Source organism: Giraffa tippelskirchi, chromosome 2 (assembly GCF_054371585.1).
Source record: "Giraffa tippelskirchi isolate mGirTip1 chromosome 2, T2T-mGirTip1v1.2.pri, whole genome shotgun sequence".
NCBI lineage: Eukaryota > Metazoa > Chordata > Mammalia > Artiodactyla > Giraffidae > Giraffa > Giraffa tippelskirchi.
Genome location: NC_137276.1, coordinates 139,970,860 through 139,990,274, shown reverse-complemented (window position 1 = coordinate 139,990,274; position 19,415 = coordinate 139,970,860). Strand labels below are relative to the sequence as shown.

General features: G+C 41.4%; 1 protein-coding gene across 23 annotated transcripts in view; it reads left to right on the top strand.

Moving 5' to 3' along the window:
* Positions 1-19,415, top strand: part of TNIK (TRAF2 and NCK interacting kinase) — a 403,607-nt gene that overhangs the window by 322,998 nt on the left and 61,194 nt on the right. For 11 of the 23 annotated variants that reach the window (XM_081570908.1, XM_081570910.1, XM_081570905.1 and 8 more), the window contains 4 exons: positions 3,008-3,118; positions 4,105-4,191; positions 5,257-5,445; positions 15,117-15,281. In XM_081570908.1, the coding sequence (XP_081427034.1) occupies positions 3,008-3,118; positions 4,105-4,191; positions 5,257-5,445; positions 15,117-15,281 (552 nt within the window). The remainder of the gene's footprint in view (positions 1-3,007; positions 3,119-4,104; positions 4,192-5,256; positions 5,446-15,116; positions 15,282-19,415) is intronic. The other 12 variants (XM_081570916.1, XM_081570915.1, XM_081570911.1 and 9 more) reach the window with 2 other exon arrangements.

Sequence of the window (19,415 nt, the reverse complement as noted above, 5' to 3'; positions counted from 1 at the left end):
TGGAGAAGTGATTTGTTTTTCCAGTCTCACCGCGGGAGCCGAAGCCCTGGCAGAGGCCTCCATGCCTTAGCGGTGACTGAGCCAGATGAGATCATTATTAATTATTAGTCACTTTCGAGTGTCTTTCTTAGAAACTACAGAGTACTTGGGAAGCCCAGACCCTCCTGAGTTGCAATCAATACTGTGTACACCTTGCACAGGGACCTGAGTGGCATGTCATTATCAAACAGTATTGATTCCTAAAAAGAGGGCTGGAAGTGTACACATCCCTCACAGAAAAATCAGCTAAATTGTCAAAAGCTTTGATTATATTTTTTTCCTCAAGAAAGAGACTGATGGTAGGAGTTAAAAAAAAGCTTGAAATGTTAGCTAAATTAGGGCTGTTTCCTGCCAGGAGCCAGATCTGTACACATAATTATTTTATTCTCTGTGCTGGCATTGATTCACTTTGGTTGAGTGTTGGAAATATCTCTGTTTTGGGTCTTTAATCCGAATTATTCAGTCAGTTCGTATGACGATGTTTTCTACTCCCATCCTCCTGTATTATTTTTCTGTAAAACAAATAATCACTTGTCTGGAACTTGACTCATTTCTCTTCCCCAGCACATGCCTCATCCCTTCCCTAAACTTCTGTATCACACCATCTGCCATGCTCCTGGACCAGAAATTCACTCACCACTCAGCCTCACACACCCAACAGTCACCAAATTCTGCCCATTTTATTTTTTCCTAATTCTAATTTCTTCTTCTAAGTTGATGTCCACTACAGTCCTTGCACTGACTGGAAATCCAGACAGTTTTTTAGTTTTTCTTCCTTTTGCCTGTGTCTCAGCAGCGATAACAAACTTTGACTCTCTGGCTGCCTTTGCTTAGCTCATGGGTGCCCTGGACCCATCCAACAGCCACACATTGCATTCTTAGCTTCTGGTCCTGCCCATTTCTAGGCAGGTAGGAGCCCTTTTGAAAATGCAGATCTGGTCAAGGTATTTGATGGCATGTATCTGTAGTCTTCCAGAAGCTCCCCATCACCTACTATCTAATATGGACAAGCAAATCTTGTTCTGGAAGTGATAGATATTGAGTCTCAAATGATCCTTGGAGGTTATTGGAAGAGAGCAGGTCTAGAGGATTGCAGGTGCCAAGAAGGGGCTTCTTTGGGAAGCTTTGAAAATCTGTCATTGGTTTAGCTGGGGCTGGGACAAAGTTTTTGCACTAGAGAGCTATTTCCAGGTTTTTTAGAGCCAGCTCATCAATGTGATACAGTCACAGTCCATCATATCTTGGATACTCGTGTTTCTTCAGCCAAGTGCAGTTGAGACTGTTACAAGGGAAGAGACCCTCTGGTCATCCCCTCCAAACGCCATGTTTGAAGAAGAAGAAATCCTAATGTCAGTACCGGGCTCCTACCCAAAGAGGCTTCAGTATTTCTCAAAAGGCGTGTGGTCAGGGAAAATACTTTGCAATGTATGTGTGTCCCACACATTGTGGGGTGTTTAGCATCCCTGGCTAAATGCCAGTCATGACCCGCCAGTCACTGGAACAACCAGAAAATCTTCTGCATGCCCCCGTACATGCCACATGCTCCAGGGATTGGGGAATGGTACCATCCCTGGCTGAGAAACCTTGGCTCCTGCCACTACTCCTAAGATGTTCTCCTTCACTGAGTATAAGGAAGAGCTGGATTAATTATGATCTGTCACTCCTGTTGCCTCTTCATCTTCTGTACTGATGGAGTTCAGACTGGAGTCATGTTGTCAGGCTTTCAAATCAAGCTTTACCATTTACTCAATATGACCTTGCATGTGAGTATGACCTTGAACAACTACTTAATCTCTCCATGCCTCTGTTTTCTCATTTAATGGGGGATAATAGTACTATATATCTGTCTCAGAAAATTTTTGTGAAAATTAAATAAGATAAAGTATGAAAGGTGCTTGCCACAGTGTCACTTTCAGAGACATAGTGATTGTATGAGATGATGACGGATCCTGAGCTCACAATCTTACTTGAGTGACAAGTTGAAATTGACACTTACTTATGAACACTCCAGAAAAGAAAGACAATAGAAAGGGGAATGGACTAGGTGGGAGTCAGTGGATTCTGTTGCACCCTCAGCCATCATTACTGAATAGACTTGAAAATGTCATTTCACTTCTCTGGTTTTTACTTTCTTGATCTGTATGTGCCCTAGTGGTTTAGTCATTAAGTCAGTCATGCCCAACTTTTACAACCCCATGGACTGTAACCCGCCAAGCTCCTCTATCCATGGAATTTTCCAGGCAAGAATGCTGGAGTGAGTTGCCATTCCCTTCTCCAGGGAATCTTCCCAACCCAAGAACTGAACGCAGGTCTCCTGCGTTAACAGGCAGTTTCTTTACCATCGGAGCCACCAGCGAAGCCCCATTTATGCCCTACAAGGTGTCAAAAACATTAAATAGCATTTGCATTGTGAATGTGCTTTAAAGTCTGTAGACTCTCACAGCTTGATGATATATAATGACTAATTTATTATACATCAGTTGTGGTGGTGTTTAGCCGCTAAGTCATATCCGATTCTTTGTGACCCCATGGACAGCAGCCCACCTGCCTCCTCTGTCCATTAGATTTCCCAGGCAAGAATACTGGAGTGGCTTGCCATTTCCTTCTCCAGGGGATCTTCCCCACCCAGGGATTGAACCCACGTCTCCTGCATTGACGGGCAGATTCTTTACCACTGAGCCATCAGGGAAGCTATCCATCCGTTACCCACCCCTGATTTGAAAACCCCCATCAGCCAACTGGGAGGATGCTCTGAACGGGAACTTCTTGGGAGACGGATAAACCTGGGGAGCTCACCTGTGTGATAAATACTGAATCGCTGTCACCGCATCCTGACCAGTGTGTCCCCAAATAGCACAGATGTGGGCCCGCAGGCGTGCAGGCATCTCATGAACAGTCAGTCATAGCCACAGCTCTGCAGCTCTCCCCGCTGGTTTCCTTCATGGTTGTCTGCTTGTTGCCCCCACAGCAACAAAGGCGAGAGAAGGAGCTGCGGAAACAGCAAGAGAGGGAGCAGCGCAGACACTATGAGGAGCAGATGCGCCGGGAGGAGGAGAGGAGACGCGCAGAGCACGAGCAGGTACAGCGGGGACCCGGGAGCCCTACAGATGGCCCCGCGTGAGCACCGGCGCCAGCCGCCTCTGGGCCGTGGGTCACCTTCTCTTAGGTCTGCTCGGGTTAAGCTGGTGTTTACTCTTGCTCCAGCAACTATTCTCGCCTATTTAAGAAGTCAAATGCACAACCTTGGCAAAGCCCGCTCATTCAACCTGGCTCCCTCCCCAGGCTGAAGTCCCCTGACACCTTGATTTCGTGCTTCTCCCAGCCCAGGGCACCTGCTTTGAAAGTAGCACTGAGGCATGATAAATGAGCCAAGTCCTCCTCTTTCATCGCTTCAGAAGAGCTTTTCTACTCATGCTGCTCTGGTCTCCATGACTCTGAGCCATCGATGCAGGCCCTTTCTCTCTTTGTTAGAATCATGTTCTGACAGTGCAGTGAAACTACAGGATGGTTCCTTTGCAAAGACAGTTCATGACGGCATTCAGCCATTATTTTATCCCCACTGCTTACAGTGGGGAGCCTCTGAACTGTATAGCCTTGTTAATTTCAGGTAGCCCGTAAAGAGGGAGCCTATAATGAAAAGTTTTAAAATAAGCTGAGTTCTCAGGACTTCCCAGTGATTAAGACTCCATGCTTCTGCTGCAGGGGGCACAGGTTCGAGCCCTGGTCTGGGAACTAAGATGCCACACGGCCAAAAAGTAAAAAGTACATGGATAATACCTTAACAACAATAACAACAAAAGCTGGGTTCTCAAAACCAGATAGTCACAGCAAAGCATTGAGCTGTCTCCATCTGCTGCTGTTGTGCCTTTGACTGCACTGAAGTGCTTTTGCTGTGGTGCAGGGTATCTTTCCTGTTTAGTGAAGAGGTGTTTGGGTATTTTTTTCCCCTCCTTCCTTCCTCACTTTACTTGGCAGTTTCTTCTCACCTTTGAAATTATTGGTTCTTTCTCTCTCCCTCTCCCTCTCGTTGTGTTCCTCTGCATTCTCTGCTGCCTGCCTCTCCAGGAGTACATCAGGCGACAGCTGGAGGAGGAGCAGAGGCAGTTAGAGATCTTACAGCAGCAGCTACTGCATGAACAAGCTCTACTTCTGGTAATGGGAATGCCAAGCCCGCTGGTCTGCTCCGTGTCCATCTGGTGTGTGTGTGTGTGTGTGTGGTCTCCTCTCATGTGCCAGTCAGGAAATGGGGATCCACCCAGCCTCGTGGACCTGGAAAATCTTCTAAAACTTAATGTGTTTCCTGACCCAGGGTGCCAAGTCATGACTTTGAATATACTTGTTGCACATTCTTTATTAACGCCAGCCATTTGCAAAACTTCAACATGAATCCAGTCTTAGTACAAGTTCAGACTGTTTCTGAGACCCACTGTGTTTATTGCAGAGTAATGTTCGCAGTCATTTGCAACATGCTGGAATACAATCACAGCAGAGTATCCCTCATCCGTAGGAAACCACTCAGCTCTGGAGTCATATTTCATTTGCAGACTATTAGTTTTACCCTCACGATGGGAACATTTTGTGTTCCCTGCTCAGGCAGCTTCCACTTGAAGTGTTGTGGTTTTTTTTTTTAGTCTTACCGCACTGCTCTCCAAATGAGCTGCTTGGTGTATCTTTTGTGTTTTTTTTTAACTTTTTATTCAGTGGCACTGTGATTTTTTTTTTTTTTAGCCTGTACATGTTTTTTGCTAATGGTTTCTGTTGGTCCAAGTTTTGTCAAACGAAAGATGATTTAGGCAGTATCTTTAGGTTCTTATTTTGTTTTGTAAATTGTACATGTTTGAATAGTTTAATGACTAAACCAGGAAGTGGATAGTTCCTTACAGGGGTTGTGCTCTGACCTTCCAGATGTTGTCATTGTTGCCATTTTCTTGGTTACACTTCATCAAGGACAAGTCACTTTGTGAAGGGTGGTGTTCTGTAGGGGTTGCCATTAAAACAGTAGTGTTTTCATTAAATGCCACATTCTGTGCAGATGCTAACCAGAGGCTGTACCTTATCTCTATGGCACATCCCTGTGTCCTCTTGTGGTTTTGCTGGCATTAAGGTCTTTTGTTATTTGTCATCTTTTGCTTCTAATGCATGCTTCCCTGGTACTGGCCAATGGTTTCCCTATGATAATTTAGCCTTTTCTTTATTCTCCTTTCCTGATCTGGACAGGAATATAAGCGCAAGCAGTTGGAAGAACAGAGACAAGCAGAAAGGCTACAGAGACAACTAAAGCAAGAGAGAGACTACTTGGTTTCTCTTCAGCATCAGCGGCAGGAGCAGAGGCCTGTGGAGAAGAAGCCACTGTATCATTACAAAGAAGGGATGAGTCCTAGTGAGAAACCGGCGTGGGCCAAGGAGGTAAGTGAGCGAATAAATACAGCCTGGACCTACACTGCCTTGAGCATATTGGCCACAATGAGTTTCTCCAGTAGAAACAGAGAGTTAAACTACAAAGCTGGGAAACAACTTTTGTGAGACACACATGCTTTGTTTTGGGAAGAACTATAACCTTATTTCTATACCTCAATCCATTTGTGGTTCTTTTTTGTAAGTAACAGCAGGAAGCAGAAAATCTTTTTCTGTATTGGGATCCAATTGAGTTTGTGGCTGGAGGATTTTTAGTGGAAGAATGTGATTTAAGACTTAAGGAATTCTAAGCAGTATCATTTTCTATCGGGACCTAGACCCTGAAACTGATCGTTAGTATTGTCACTAACATCCTATATTCTTCTGTGGTACCAGTGAAGACACAGTTGGTCCCAGGCTTGTGGTTGTGGTTCACTTACAGGGTCGGAGGTCATTTATATTTTTTACAAATACTTTCATGGGAATGATCCTTCATTTGCTCGACTACTAAAGAAGGGTTAGGGTTAGCACCTAATGATTTCCTTTATTTTCCTGTAAGCATAACTAGTCATTCAAAAGAGTGATTTATATTACTTTACATTTTGTCCTAGTATCTTCAGATATTTATAGCTAGAGCTTATTTCAAGTTATCTAGACTACAGTATTACTAGAACTGGATTTCTTACATAAGACCCTATTTTTATAAGTTTTTTTTATTTCCTGTTTTATCTTACATATGTATAGAAAACACTTGAAATTATGTTGTCCTAATATAAAAAATGGTTGTGTATGAGGGGTAGAAACTACAGAGTCTTTTATTTAAGCTTTTTGTTTAAATCCTTTATGATTGTGTACTATTTTTTATAAAACTGGTAACTTTTTTCTTTTAAGACTTAAAAAGTAAATCTGTAGAGAAAATCATTCTGTTCAATATAAAGAACATTTTTGATCACTTTCCCTTAAAGTCTGTAAATGTGATTTATATTTACCTATGTCTGTAAGAACTGCCTCTTTCCCCCAGGTCAGTAATTCAATTTTGTGATCCTACCCGCAGGTATAGCACCAACCCCTTAACAACTCATCTGTTCTTCCAGTTAAACAGAATCACTGCTGTTAAACAGCAGCTGACGTGCTTCCTGGCTAGCAAAGACGTGCCATTTTCCTCCACTGCTAAACCATGCCAAGCTGAAACCTTCAGCTAAGGCAGATTCACAGCTCCTGAATCATGGCAGGTGTTTGGAAGGCTGAAAAACTAGCCTCTACTAAGTTAATACCAGTAGCACCTACAGAAATTAATGATTCCAGATCAAGACTCCTGTTTGAGCATCACTCATGGAAGAAAGATGAAACAGCTTATCCCATTAGACTTGGTCTTGAAGATCAACTGAAGCTTCAGGGAGCTTCAAGGACCACAGTGAGATCAACAAAGCGATCTCACTCCCAAGGATGTAGCCCACCTTCAGAGTCAGGACCCCAAGTCATTTGTGTGTCCTCTCTCAACATCGCCAAAGTGATGAGCCCCCAGTTGTCTATTTCTGCAAGTAAGAAGGGCCTTAGAGACCCATCTGGACCTCGGGGCACGAACTCATACATCCGTACAAGTAGCTCGTCTCCTCCAAGAAGTGCTGCATCGCTAAATGACCTCTCTTGGATGCATGACCACCTGTCCTTCAATGCTCCCAGCCCCAAGCATAAGTTTAAGAAAGGGACACCTACAGATCCCTCCAGACACCACCTGGAGAGGACTTGGATGCCTTGTAAAGCATACCAGAATCTCCTTTCCCCTGGGCAGCTCCCTCATACACAAATGTACCAGGAAAGGGGGAGAAACTGAAGCAGTTTCCACTTCCTTCCTTTCACCGCTACTCAGCACATTCTTATTTTCACTTAAACATTTTAACTTCATCGTTTTCTAGTTACCATCTGTCCTCATCATTAAATTGGTTGGCCTGTCCTCTCTATTCAGAGCTAATTCAAGAGCACCAAGCTTTCAGGAGCCATGGCATTCCTGGGGGCACATCTCTGCAGATATCATCAGGGAAGTTTTCTAGACCTCCTAATTCCCCTGTGCTTCTTGGCCAGGCTTCTAGTGTAAAGAAAAGTTAGATAATAGGCATGCAAACACCATGGCTGTGTCATCAGGTGCTCTCAATGTGAGGTTACCAGGCCATCCTAAGTCTGGGCCACCTCTGGTGGGTGACATCTTCCAAGGTCTCTGGCTTCCTGATAACTGGTATTCTTTTGGGCTTCATGCACTTTTGGACATGTGTGTGTGCCTGTATGCTCACTCGTGTCCAACTCTTTGCAATCCCATGGACTGTAGCCCACCAGACTCCTCTGTCTGTGGGATTTCCCAGACAAGAATACTGGAGTGGGTTGCCATTTCCTACTCCAGAGGATCTTCCCAACCCAGGGATTGAACCAGCATCTTTTCTGTCTCCTGCATTGACAGGCAGATCCTTTATCACTAGGGTCACCTTCTTTTAGGATTTTATATTTAATCCTATCTTCCTGGGTGTGGTTAACATAATGCAGCTTCCAACTAACCACCTATCTCTTCATGAAGCAGTTCCCAAGTCTTAGAGTGGGTGCTCCTATTTTAGAAGAAAGATGAAACATTTAAATGATAGAATGAATGACAGTGCTAAATTGGGGATTGTAGCAACTGGTATACAAGTAAAAACAAATGATTGTCTGCCTGAATTTGATTCATCATTTTTTAACACCCACTTCCTAAAATGGGAATAAAAATGACTGTAAGGATCCTTATTGTCTTGATCTTTCAGTGCTTCTATCCGCAATGTATGAACTTTTCTTCTAGAACTTTATTTACAGATTTCTTTTCTTTCTTATAGTAGAGAGGTAGGTGAAAGTAGCCAAACACTAAAATACATTTCAAGACTTTAGATATGGACAGAATTTCTAGCTCAGCAGTGTTTTAATTATCAACCAATAAAAAGAACCCAGGTTAAACTCTCTTTTGGAGGTATAAAAAGAGGTACCATTTTCTTTTCCAAATACCAGGATATAAATTTGAAAATATCCTCACCAGGGATGAGGCGGCAGCATGTCATGGTCTCCTGTGATAGAGGCTCTGAGCTTTTTTGTACCATATGCCTTTGAAGGCACCAACTAGCTGTCGTCCACTTACAGCTGCCTCTTTTGTAATTTACCCTGTATTTGTTTTTTAACTCACCTCTATACCTCTGGCTTCCCTGGTGGCTCAGAGGTTAAAGCATCTGCCTCCAATGGGGGAGACCTGGGTTCAATCCCTGAGTCAGGAAGATCTCCTGGAGAAGGAAATGGCAACCCACTCCAGTATTCTTGCCTGGAGAATCCCATGGACGGAGGAGCCTGGTGGGCTACAGTCCATGGGGTCGCAAAGAGTCGGACACGACTGAGCAACTTCACTATACTTCTGGGCTTCCCTGGTAGCTCAGTCGGTAAAGAATCTGCCTGCAATGCAGGAGACACGGGTTCGATCCCTGGGTCGGGAAGATCCCCTGGAAAAGAAAATGGCAACCCACTCCAGTATTCTTGCCTAGAGACTCCCATGGACAGAGGAGCCTGGCAGGCTACAGTCAATGGGGTCGCAAGAGTCGGACAGGACTTGGCAGCTAAACCATCACAACACCTTCTCATCATCTTGAGTTTTCCTTCTTTGATTACTTTTCCATCCACTTATTTCTCTTCCTTATAGCAAATCGACATTTTTTTCATTAGCAGTGTAATGTTATAATGGTTCATCCTTCATGTTTTTGTTCCTTCATTTTGTAAAACATAAGTCATCATCATGTTTCTCATTTCCTTTGTTATTAATTTGTCAGATGTAGTGAGAACAAATGGAAACACTCGATTGTTGGCAAATCTTGTTGAGCTCTTCTCCCTATCCTTTTCCTGAGTATTCTGGTTGTCCTAAATGTCACATTAGCTTTGATTTTCAGATTTCAGCCAGAAAGGAACACTAATGTCTCCATTAAAAGGAGAAGTAGGGACATTCTCACTCCTTTCAAATTCTCTGCCATTTTTGAATTGGAATGCAAGTCAGATTTGTTCTGTAAAAACATCAATATGATATACTATTAAAATATCAGCAAAATTTAAAGATTCTTCCCCCCCAACACTGGCTCTTTCTGAAAGACAGATACTCCTTTTCTTTTAATGCCCTTTTCTTTATAATGATACAGATTCCTGTTTCTCATAATGGCTTGTGATTATCGGGGCCTGACAATATTTTTTTTTTAATTTTCACCAACACACAGCAGCAACAGAATGCTCTGTCTATGAGTATTGCGTGAGATGGTATTTTAATTTTTTTTAACGCTTCATCATGTTCTTTCTCTGTGATACATGCCAGTCATCTGGTCATGGTTTTATTTAGCAAATGATGGGCCAAGATGTCTCTTTATATCCCATCGGTTCACTGGGCTTTGAAATCCCTGTATATAAGAACTCCTCCTCCACTTGTTTTCTCTGCTCTACACTGATACTTTTTTTTTCTTTTTATTTGAGTTATTTTATATGAGCTCTCATATAACTATTTAGAGAGTTTACAGCTCTGTTCCCATCTTTCCTTAGTTTCTGTTTATCTCTCTTAAGATTTAGCATGAAACAGACCTGGCAGGAAATAGGAAAGAGCTCGTTTGAGTTCTCATTCTTCCACTCCAGGCTGTGTGACTTTGAAGTGTCCTAGCTTTCCTGGGGTATAGCCTACCCATCTGTACTTTCTCTCTCAAAGTTGGGAGAATCCTGGGCAACCATGTATGTGAATGTGCCATTGAAACTGTAGGCATTCTACAACTGCAAATGAAATAGTCAACATATTTCTATTTTGCTCCAAAGGCTATTGTTGCCCACAAGGAATAAGTGTTTTGCCTCTCTTGTTTCTGGTTGGGATTTCACATGAGCAGTTCACATCTCCTCCACTTATCTCTCTCCAGTGATGGATACACACTTTTTAATTTCTTATCTCAGCCTGCTTAAGATTGGCCTCCTTACTTTTAAGTTATGTGCTCCATTCACATGAGGATCTATACTTTTCTTCTGCAATCATTGGTTAGGAGTAGATCTTGGTAAAGTACTCCAGGACCTTATCTTTTGACATGACTACATTTTAAGCATTCCCTGGGAATGAGGGCAAGAGAAGGACATGACAGGATGAAATAGTTGGATGGCATCACTGACTCAATGGACATGAATTTGAGCAAACTCAACAAGGAATGAGTGTTTCCTCTGTCCCCCAAGGTGCCCCAGAGAAGGGATAGCCCCAGTCTTGCTCAGTAATCATCTGCCCATGTGGTTTTGCCAAAAGACAGCATGACTCACCTCGTCATGTGCCCAGTGAATGCGGATCAGAATACCTAATGAGGACTTAAAGGTCATTGAACTTCTTTCTCTTAACTTCTTTCTCTTCCTCCAGCACTGCCAGTAAAGACAAAAATCAAATGTTTTGTCCAGTTGGGGGGGTGGATTTCCCATACAATTATGTTCAATTCATCACATACTAGCTCTTAAGCAGGCCTTCCAAGACCTACATAGACTCCCACAGACCCTACAGTCATATATTTAATAAAGTATTATTAAAATACACCCATATGACAGTAAATATATTTTGTTGTCAACATTTTAAAAACTACTTCTATGATTTTGTTTTGAAATCTCTCAGCAGATAACATTTCTTATTGCTCTGTGAGACATTAGAAGCTATAAATTATTTTCAAATGTACAAAACAATTTAACAATTGACATTGATGTAATGTTTATACTTGTATACATGTTTCAACATAGTTACTTATTTTGAAAATTTTTTTAAATCTTGTAATCAACACATTTATTTTCAGGTCTTCTGTATTTATGCTACTTTTATATATCTCAGAGGGCTTAGATATCATTCCTGTGTTACCCAGTGAATAGCATAGCCCTGCCTGAAGTGGAATTTTATTTCTGAGACCACAGTTGTTTTTTATTTTTCCCTGTAATGCTGTAATAAATGGTATAGTATTTCTGCAGAAGTGATTCAAACCTATTCAAAGTTATTTTAGTTTTGATGGTAAAATGATTCTTTTAAAAATGTAAAAGCCTGATTCTATGGTAAAATTGATCTTTCTCTCCTAATATAATTTTCTATATTCATTGACAATCCCATCAAGTATGAACTCCTTTGTAGTTCATACAACAGATGTCTTCTGTTGTTATGGAATGGCATCTTGACACTCTTTATACAATGCTACTAGAACACTTTTTTGGTGGTATTTAAGATATTTTATATCTTCTTGGTAGCAGGAGGTTGAAGCGAAGACTCATATTTTTTTTTTAATTATATCATAAAAGGAAGCTTGAAATATATCTCCATTGAAACCCAGTTTTTAATCACATATATTCTTAATCTGGGGGAAAACACCTTTTTTGCCTCACTCAGTGTTCAGTTGGAGAAGACAATGGCAACCCACTCCAGTACTCTTGCCTGGAAAATCCCAGGGACCGTGGAGTCTGGTGGGCTGCCATCTGTGGGGTCGCACAGAATCGGACACGACTGAAGCGACTTAGCAGCAGTAGCAGCAATGTTCAATTAGTAAACATAAGATGTGATGAATCAGGAGACAGACCTTTGTCCATCTGAAACTGTTACTAGGATGTTTGATTTGATATCTTTACTCCAGTACTCATGCTGTTCCTTTGGTGCAAAAGCAACAGACAGCGTTATCTTTCTGAAGACTTTAGGACAAGATTTTCTGGAGCTAGAGTAGCCTGATGCCTCATTGTTACACTCATATAGATTTTCAGATTCTTGGGACAAACTCCCACCCAGGAAATCTCATCACATTGGATTCATCCTGAAATAATCTGCAGAGTGTAACAATAGATTATTCATACCATATATTTTATGATGGTAAAGACTGTAACATACTGATGGTAGGATTTAGTATGTAAACGAACTGAGAGAAGGCATAGGCAATGTTACTAGAAATACATTAGTAATATCCACACACAAATTGTGGTGCTGGAGAAAACTCTTAAGAGTCCTTTGGACAGCAAAGAGATCAAACCAGTCAATCCTAAAGGAAATCAACCCTGAATATTCATTGGTAGGTCTGTTGCTAAAGCTGAAGCTCCAATACTTTGGCCACCTGATACAAAGAGCCAACTCATTGGAAAAGACCTTGATGCTGGGAAGGATTGAGGACAGAAAGAGAAGGGGGTGACAGAGGATAAGATGGTTGGATGGTATCATCAACTCAATGGACATGAGTTTGAGCAAACTTAGGGAGATAGTGAAGGACAGGGAAGCCTGGTGTGCTGCAGTCCATGGTGTCGCAAAGAGTTGGACATGACTTAGCAACTAAACAACAACAACGATATCCACGTATGACTAATCAAACCCATTAACTGCCTATGAAAATCAGCACCCCTCTTTGTGTCCCATTCATTTCTAACAACAGTTTTAGGGCATATGTGGCCCATGGTCCTATTAGAGACAAAGGTGCTTCTTTCCTGGAGGTTTGTTGCTGGCAGTTGCCAAAAGAATTCTTCATCTCCAAAATGGTTTCTTTGTTCATTGGAGATCTTTGGGGACAGACTTTTCGGCTGTTGTTTTTAATGTGCTGTTTGTGAATGTGGGTTTAAAACAGTATAAGGATATTTTACAGCTAAAAAAAAAAAAGAATGGCAGGTATCTTAACTTCCTTACAATATTTGATTCATAAATATCAGGTAATAAGTGGCTACAGTTTGGATAAACAATTATTTATCTGAAGATGAATTGAACCTCTTGGATTTCTGACCTCAGACTGCAGTGGTTTGAATATTGAGGGGTACCTATACGTGTGATTTTTCTATTTAATGATCTTCCCTAGAAATAAGAAAATGACTAATATTTGACTAATTCCAGTGGTCTAGAAATAATCATCTTCTTCTCAAAGAGTCTAGTATTTAGAAAAACAATACATTGCATGCCTTGGTCTCAGTTTATCTAGGGCTCTCTTTTCAGGACTTTCTGTTTGTGTTCTCATCTCAAAGCTGACTTTGTTCTTTCCTTTTGCTCAATGCAATAGCTAAACAGTTATTGCTGATGTAATATTTTGTACACACACATACTTCCACAAAGTATACATGTTCTGGTTTATATCCTGGTTTTTTGTTGATTATCTTATTTGGTATGTGGTAAGCTTCTGAGACACGGAATTTCAAAGCCAAAGTCAGCTGGATGTCAATTGTACATACATGCACAGCCACGGCCAGAGAAGAGGTGTTCAGATGACTCTTGTGTAGAGGCAGAAGGGTGGTTTTCTCTACTGTAGCACATCTTAACACATTAACATGTTTGTAGTTAATTTGAGAGTTTTAAAAATAGGCTCACTTTGTGTATGAGACTGAGTCTGCCCCTAGGAATATTTAGAATAGGATGGGAAAGAAGAGCTCTTTTGACTTTTTATTTCAAATCAGGAAGTAAAATGAATAAAGGATCTTAGCTGTTACATACAAATATGTCTTGAGGACCCACATGTGGGTTCCATAACAGGCTATTACAACACAAAGATAGTGAGTCAGCAGAAGAGAGTTAATGGTCATCAGGGTGGAATTATTGCCCCAATGGGTTTGGAAATTACAACTGTCAAATTGACCCTGAAGAAATAAAGGACAGGACAAGGTGGATCTGGAGAAAAGTGTTAGACCTTTTAAAGCTGTTGAAGATTTTTAAATCATGTTGTTCAGTGTACATTTTGTTTATCTACATTTTTCTTTATAATTTGTCCTCTGCCACAGTCTGTCTGCAACAAATAAGTACTAAGGGTGACTTTTGCCTATAAAGATAGCCTTCCTGGGTCCTTTGAGCCTTCCCTGTGAAGCACTTCTGTTCAGTTATCTCCTCTGGGCTGAGAGAGATTCTGCAAAAAAAAGAGAGTGACAAGGGAATGAAGTGTCCAGAGGGCTGGAGAGGAGAGGAGAGTAGGAGAAGCAAGGACAAGTGCCATGTGTGGAAAAACAGGCAGGAGACGGGGAAGAGAGAGAGAGTGGACTCCAGGCTAGAATGGAAAAAATGCAGTGGGGCAGTGTATTTTAGGGAACAGGAAGAGAGACACCTGAAAAGAAAAGGCCCTCAAGAGAGGAAAAAAAAAGATACAGCAAGTCAGTTTAAGACAAGCCATACTCATTGAGCAAGACTCCCACTTGCCCACGGGTAGGGCACGGGAAGCGATAGAGAGGCTGAGTGTGCTCGGCACATCCTCTTATCAGCCCTTCCATGTTCTTTCCCGTCCTGTCTTATTTGTCAGCTCAAAGCAATTTTTTATTTTCCCCAAGCAATTGTAATACCTGACATAGCTGCCTCTCTCCCTGACTGAGCCCTGGATTTGTGACCAATCAACAGGACAGGGTTCCAGCTAATGCATGAGAAACTCTTAAAAAGCAGGTCCCAAATTCCCAGCCAATAGAATAGCGTGAGATAAGGGGTAATGGAAGGGTGATGCCTTAAGCATTCTATGTGTTTTTCATGCTATTATTTACTCTGACAGAAAAGAGCTTTTTGCACATTTTTGACGCAGAGCAGGTAGAGCTTCGGCTTTCTAAACTGATTTGATTGGAGGAGTGCAAAATGACTGTGCAAGTGACTACACAAAATCCTGACTAGGAAGTAAATCAGCTTTTATCCATTGAGGCACTTTTTTTTTTTTTTGGTTTTCTAGGTAGAAGAACGGTCAAGACTCAACCGGCAGAGTTCACCTGCCATGCCTCACAAGGTTGCCAACAGGATATCGGACCCCAACCTGCCCCCACGATCTGAGTCCTTCAGCATCAGTGGGGTTCAGCCTGCTCGGACACCCCCCATGCTCAGATCAGTCGATCCCCAGGTACAGTGTCCCTTCATTCCAATGGGTTTTTTAAAAAGGTGTACAATAAAGTCTAATAAAAGTAACAGGGAATGGTAACATGGATTGGGGTATGAGACTAGCCAAATCATGGCTTTTCATATCATATCTCTAGTAAGATAGGAGACCCTACTGAATGTGCAAGATAGAAGGAGAAGTGAGAAGGAAAAAAGCACCATTCTTAACTTTAAGCTAACTGCAAAGTTACTTCTTGGTAAAGTGGCCTCTCGACAGACCCATAGAAGTTCCTGTTAGCCAAGAACAGGCATCCTGTGAGTTGTAATTACCAAAGCTAAAATTTATGTAGACCTCTTTGTGACCCCATGGACTGTAGCCCACCAGTCCCCTCTGTCCATGAAATTCTCCAGTAAAAATACAGGAGTGGGTAGCCATTCCCTTCTCCAGGGATCGAACCCAGGTCTTTGGCATTTCAGGCAGATTGTTTACCATCTGAGCCACCAAGGAAGCTTGATGTGTATATAAACTGTTATATTATCTTTTGTTCCTTGGAATTTTGGCATGAGCCTGAAACTGGAAAAGTTAAATGGACTAGGTGAAGTAAAATTGTGTTTTCTAAGCCAGTGGTTTTAAAAGTGTGGTCCCTGGTCCAGCAGCATCAGCATCACCCAGAAACTTGGTAGAAATGCAGATTCTCGGGCCCAATTCAGACTACTGATCAGCAACTCTAGGGGTGGGGCTGGAAGTCTGTGATTTAACAGCCTCCAGGTGATTCTGATACACTTTGAAGTTTCAGAACCACTGTTTAAGCTATTTGGAAAAGAAAAGATTTATTCACTTTTGGATAAGTGGGAAGTTTCTGGAAGTTTTAGAGGAAATTTTTAAATTGTGTATACCAAAAATGAAATAGGAATTGAAATCTAGTATGAAATTGCATAAAAAAGAAAGGTTATGCAGCAGTTTCCACCTAAACATCTTAAGTTTCTTCCATGTGTCCACCTGTGGCAACACTCCCACAGATATTCTGAGGGCACCTTTGATATATGTAACGCTATTTGAACTGGAGTTTCAGAGCAGATACAGTCAAAGATTCTTGATTATAAGTTTGCCTTTAGTATATGAGGTCCAAAATTCTTCAGTACTAGCCAAATTAGCTTATCTTGCCTTTTTTGTTTTTATTTGTATATAATGAGTTCAGGCCTAACCATCCACGGGTTCAAAACACACAAAAAACCTCTTTAAAAACCCCTAACTTTGACCTTTTTGGAAACTTTTTCCCTGTAAAAGGAGAGAGTAAAGAGAAAACTTAAGAAACTATGTGAAAGTGACTGGGAAATGAAAATGTTGATATCCTGTGACAGACAGCTAATTGAATTAAGCGTTCTTCAGGAGCTTCAATTTTTGTTTTTGTTTAAGGGACTCTTTCAAAGTAGGTTTGTGTTTTGTACTGCATATTTTTAAAATTTATTTTATTGAAGTATAGTCGATTTACAAGGTTGTGTTTCTGCTATGCAGCAATATGATTCAGTTACATACACACACACACACACACATATATATATACACACACATTCTTTTTCACAATCTTTTCCGTTATGATTTATCACAGGGTATTAAATGTAGTTCCCTATGCTATACAATAGGACCTTGTTATTTTTGCATTCCATATATAATAGTTTGTGTCTACTAATCCCAAACTCCCAATCCATCCCTTCCCCACCCCCTCCTTCTTGGCAATGACAAGTCTGTTCTTTCTGTCTGTGAGTCTGTTCTGTAGATAAGTTCATTTGTGACATATTTTAAGTTCCACATATAAGTGATACCATATGGTATTTATCTTTCTCTTCTTGACTTGCTTTACTTAGTGTGATAACCTCTGAGTCCATCCATGCTCCTGCAAATGGCAATATTTCCTTCTTTTTTATAGCTGAGTTGTATTCCATTGTGTATATGTGTGTGTGTGTATGTTTGTGTGTGTGTATGTATATGTATACATACATACCACATTTTCTTTATCTATTCATTTATCAATGGACATTTTGGTTCTTTCCATGTCGTGGCTATTGTAAATCATGCTTTTATGAACACTGAGGTACATATTTGTTAGACAGGCTTTGTTTTAGTGTTAATGCTTAATATACTTAATGACATTTAACCTTAATATGACCAGTGCGTTCTCTTGGCAAAACTCTATTAGCCTTTGCCCTGCTTCATTCTGTACTCCAAGGCCAAATTTGCCTGTTACTCCAGGTATTTATTTCTTGACTTCCTACTTTTGCATTCCAGTCCCCTATAATGAAAATGACATCTTTTTTGGGTGTTAGTTCTAAAAGGTCTTGTAGGTCTTCATAGAACCATTCAACTTCAGCTTCTTCAGCGTTACTGGTCGGGGCATAGACTTGGATTCCTGTGATATTGAATGGTTTGCCTTGGAAACGAACAGAGATCATTCTGTCGTTTTGGAGATTGCATCCAAGTACTGCAGTTCGGACTCTTTTGTGACTATGATGGCTACTGATTTCTTCTAAGGGATTCTTGCCCACAGTAGTAGATATAACGGTCATCTGAATTAAATTCACCCATTCCAGTCCATCTTAGTTCGCTGATTCCTAGAATGTCGACATTCACTCTTGCCATCTCCCGTTTGACCACTTCCAATTTGCCTTGAGGCATGGACCTAATATTCCAGGTTCCTATGCAATATTGCTCTTTACAACATCGGACCTTGCTTCTATCACCAGTCACATCCACAACAGGGTGTTGTTTTTGCTTTGGCTCCATCCCTTCATTCTTTCTGGAGTTATTTCTCCACTGATCTCTAGTAGCATATTGGACACCTACTGACCTGGGGAGTTCATCTTTCAGTGTCCTATCTTTTTGCCTTTTCATACTGTTCATGGGGTTCTCAAGGCAAGAATATTGAAGTGGTTTGCCGTTCCCTTTTCCAATGGACCACATTGTGTCAGACCTCTCCACCATGACCCGTCCGTCCTGGGTGGCCCCACACAGCATGGCTTAGTTTCATTGAGTTAGACAAGCTGTGGTCCTTGTGATCAGATTGGCTAGTTGTCTGTGATTGTGGTTTCAGTGTGTCTGTCCTCTGATGCCCTCTCTCAGCGCCTGCTGTCTCATTTGGGTACCTCTTACCTTGGGCACAAGAGAAGACTCTACACACGGACATCACCAGATGGTCAACACCAAAATCAGATTGATTATATTCTTTGCAGCCAAAGATGGAGAAGCTCTATACAGTCAGCAAAAACAAGACCAGGAGCTGACTGTGGCTCAGATCATGAACTCCTTATTGCCAAATTCAGATTTAAATTGAAGAAAGTGGGGAAAACCGCTAGACCATTCAGGTATGACCTAACTCAAATCCCTTATGATTATACAGTGGAAGTGAGAAACAGATTTAAGGGACTAGATCTGATTGATAGACAGAGTGCCTAATGAACTGTGGATGGAGGTTCGTGACATTGTACAGGAGACAGGAATCAAGACCATCCCCAAGAAAAAGAAATACAAAAAAGCAAAATGGCTGTCTGAGGAGGCCTTACAAATAGCTGTGAAAAGAAGAGAAGCAAAAACCAAAGGAGAAAAGGAAAGATATACCCATGTGAATGCAGAGTTCCAAAGAATAGCAAAGAGAGATAAGAAAGCCTTCCTCAGTGATCAATGCAAAGAAATAGAGGAAAACAACAGAATGGGAAAGACTAGAGATCTCTTCAAGAAAATTACAGATACAAAGTGAACATTTCATGCAAAGATGGGCTCAATAAAGGACAGAAATGGTATGGACCTAACAGAAGCAGAAGGTATTAAGAAGAGGTGGCAAGAATACACAGAAGAACTATACAAAAAAGATCTTCACGACCCAGATAATCATGATGGTGTGATCACTCACCTGGAGCCAGACATCCTGGAATGTGAAGTCAAGTGGCCTTAGGAAGCATCACTACGAACAAAGCTAGTGGAGGTGATGGAATTCCAGTTGAGCTATTTCAAACCCAAAAAGATGATGCTGTGAAAGTGCTGCACTCAATATGTCAGCAAATTTGGAAAACTCAGCAGTGGCCACAGGACTGGAAAAGGTCAGTTTTCATTCCAAGCCCAAAGAAGGGCAATGCCAAAGAATGCTCAGACTACCGCACAATTGCA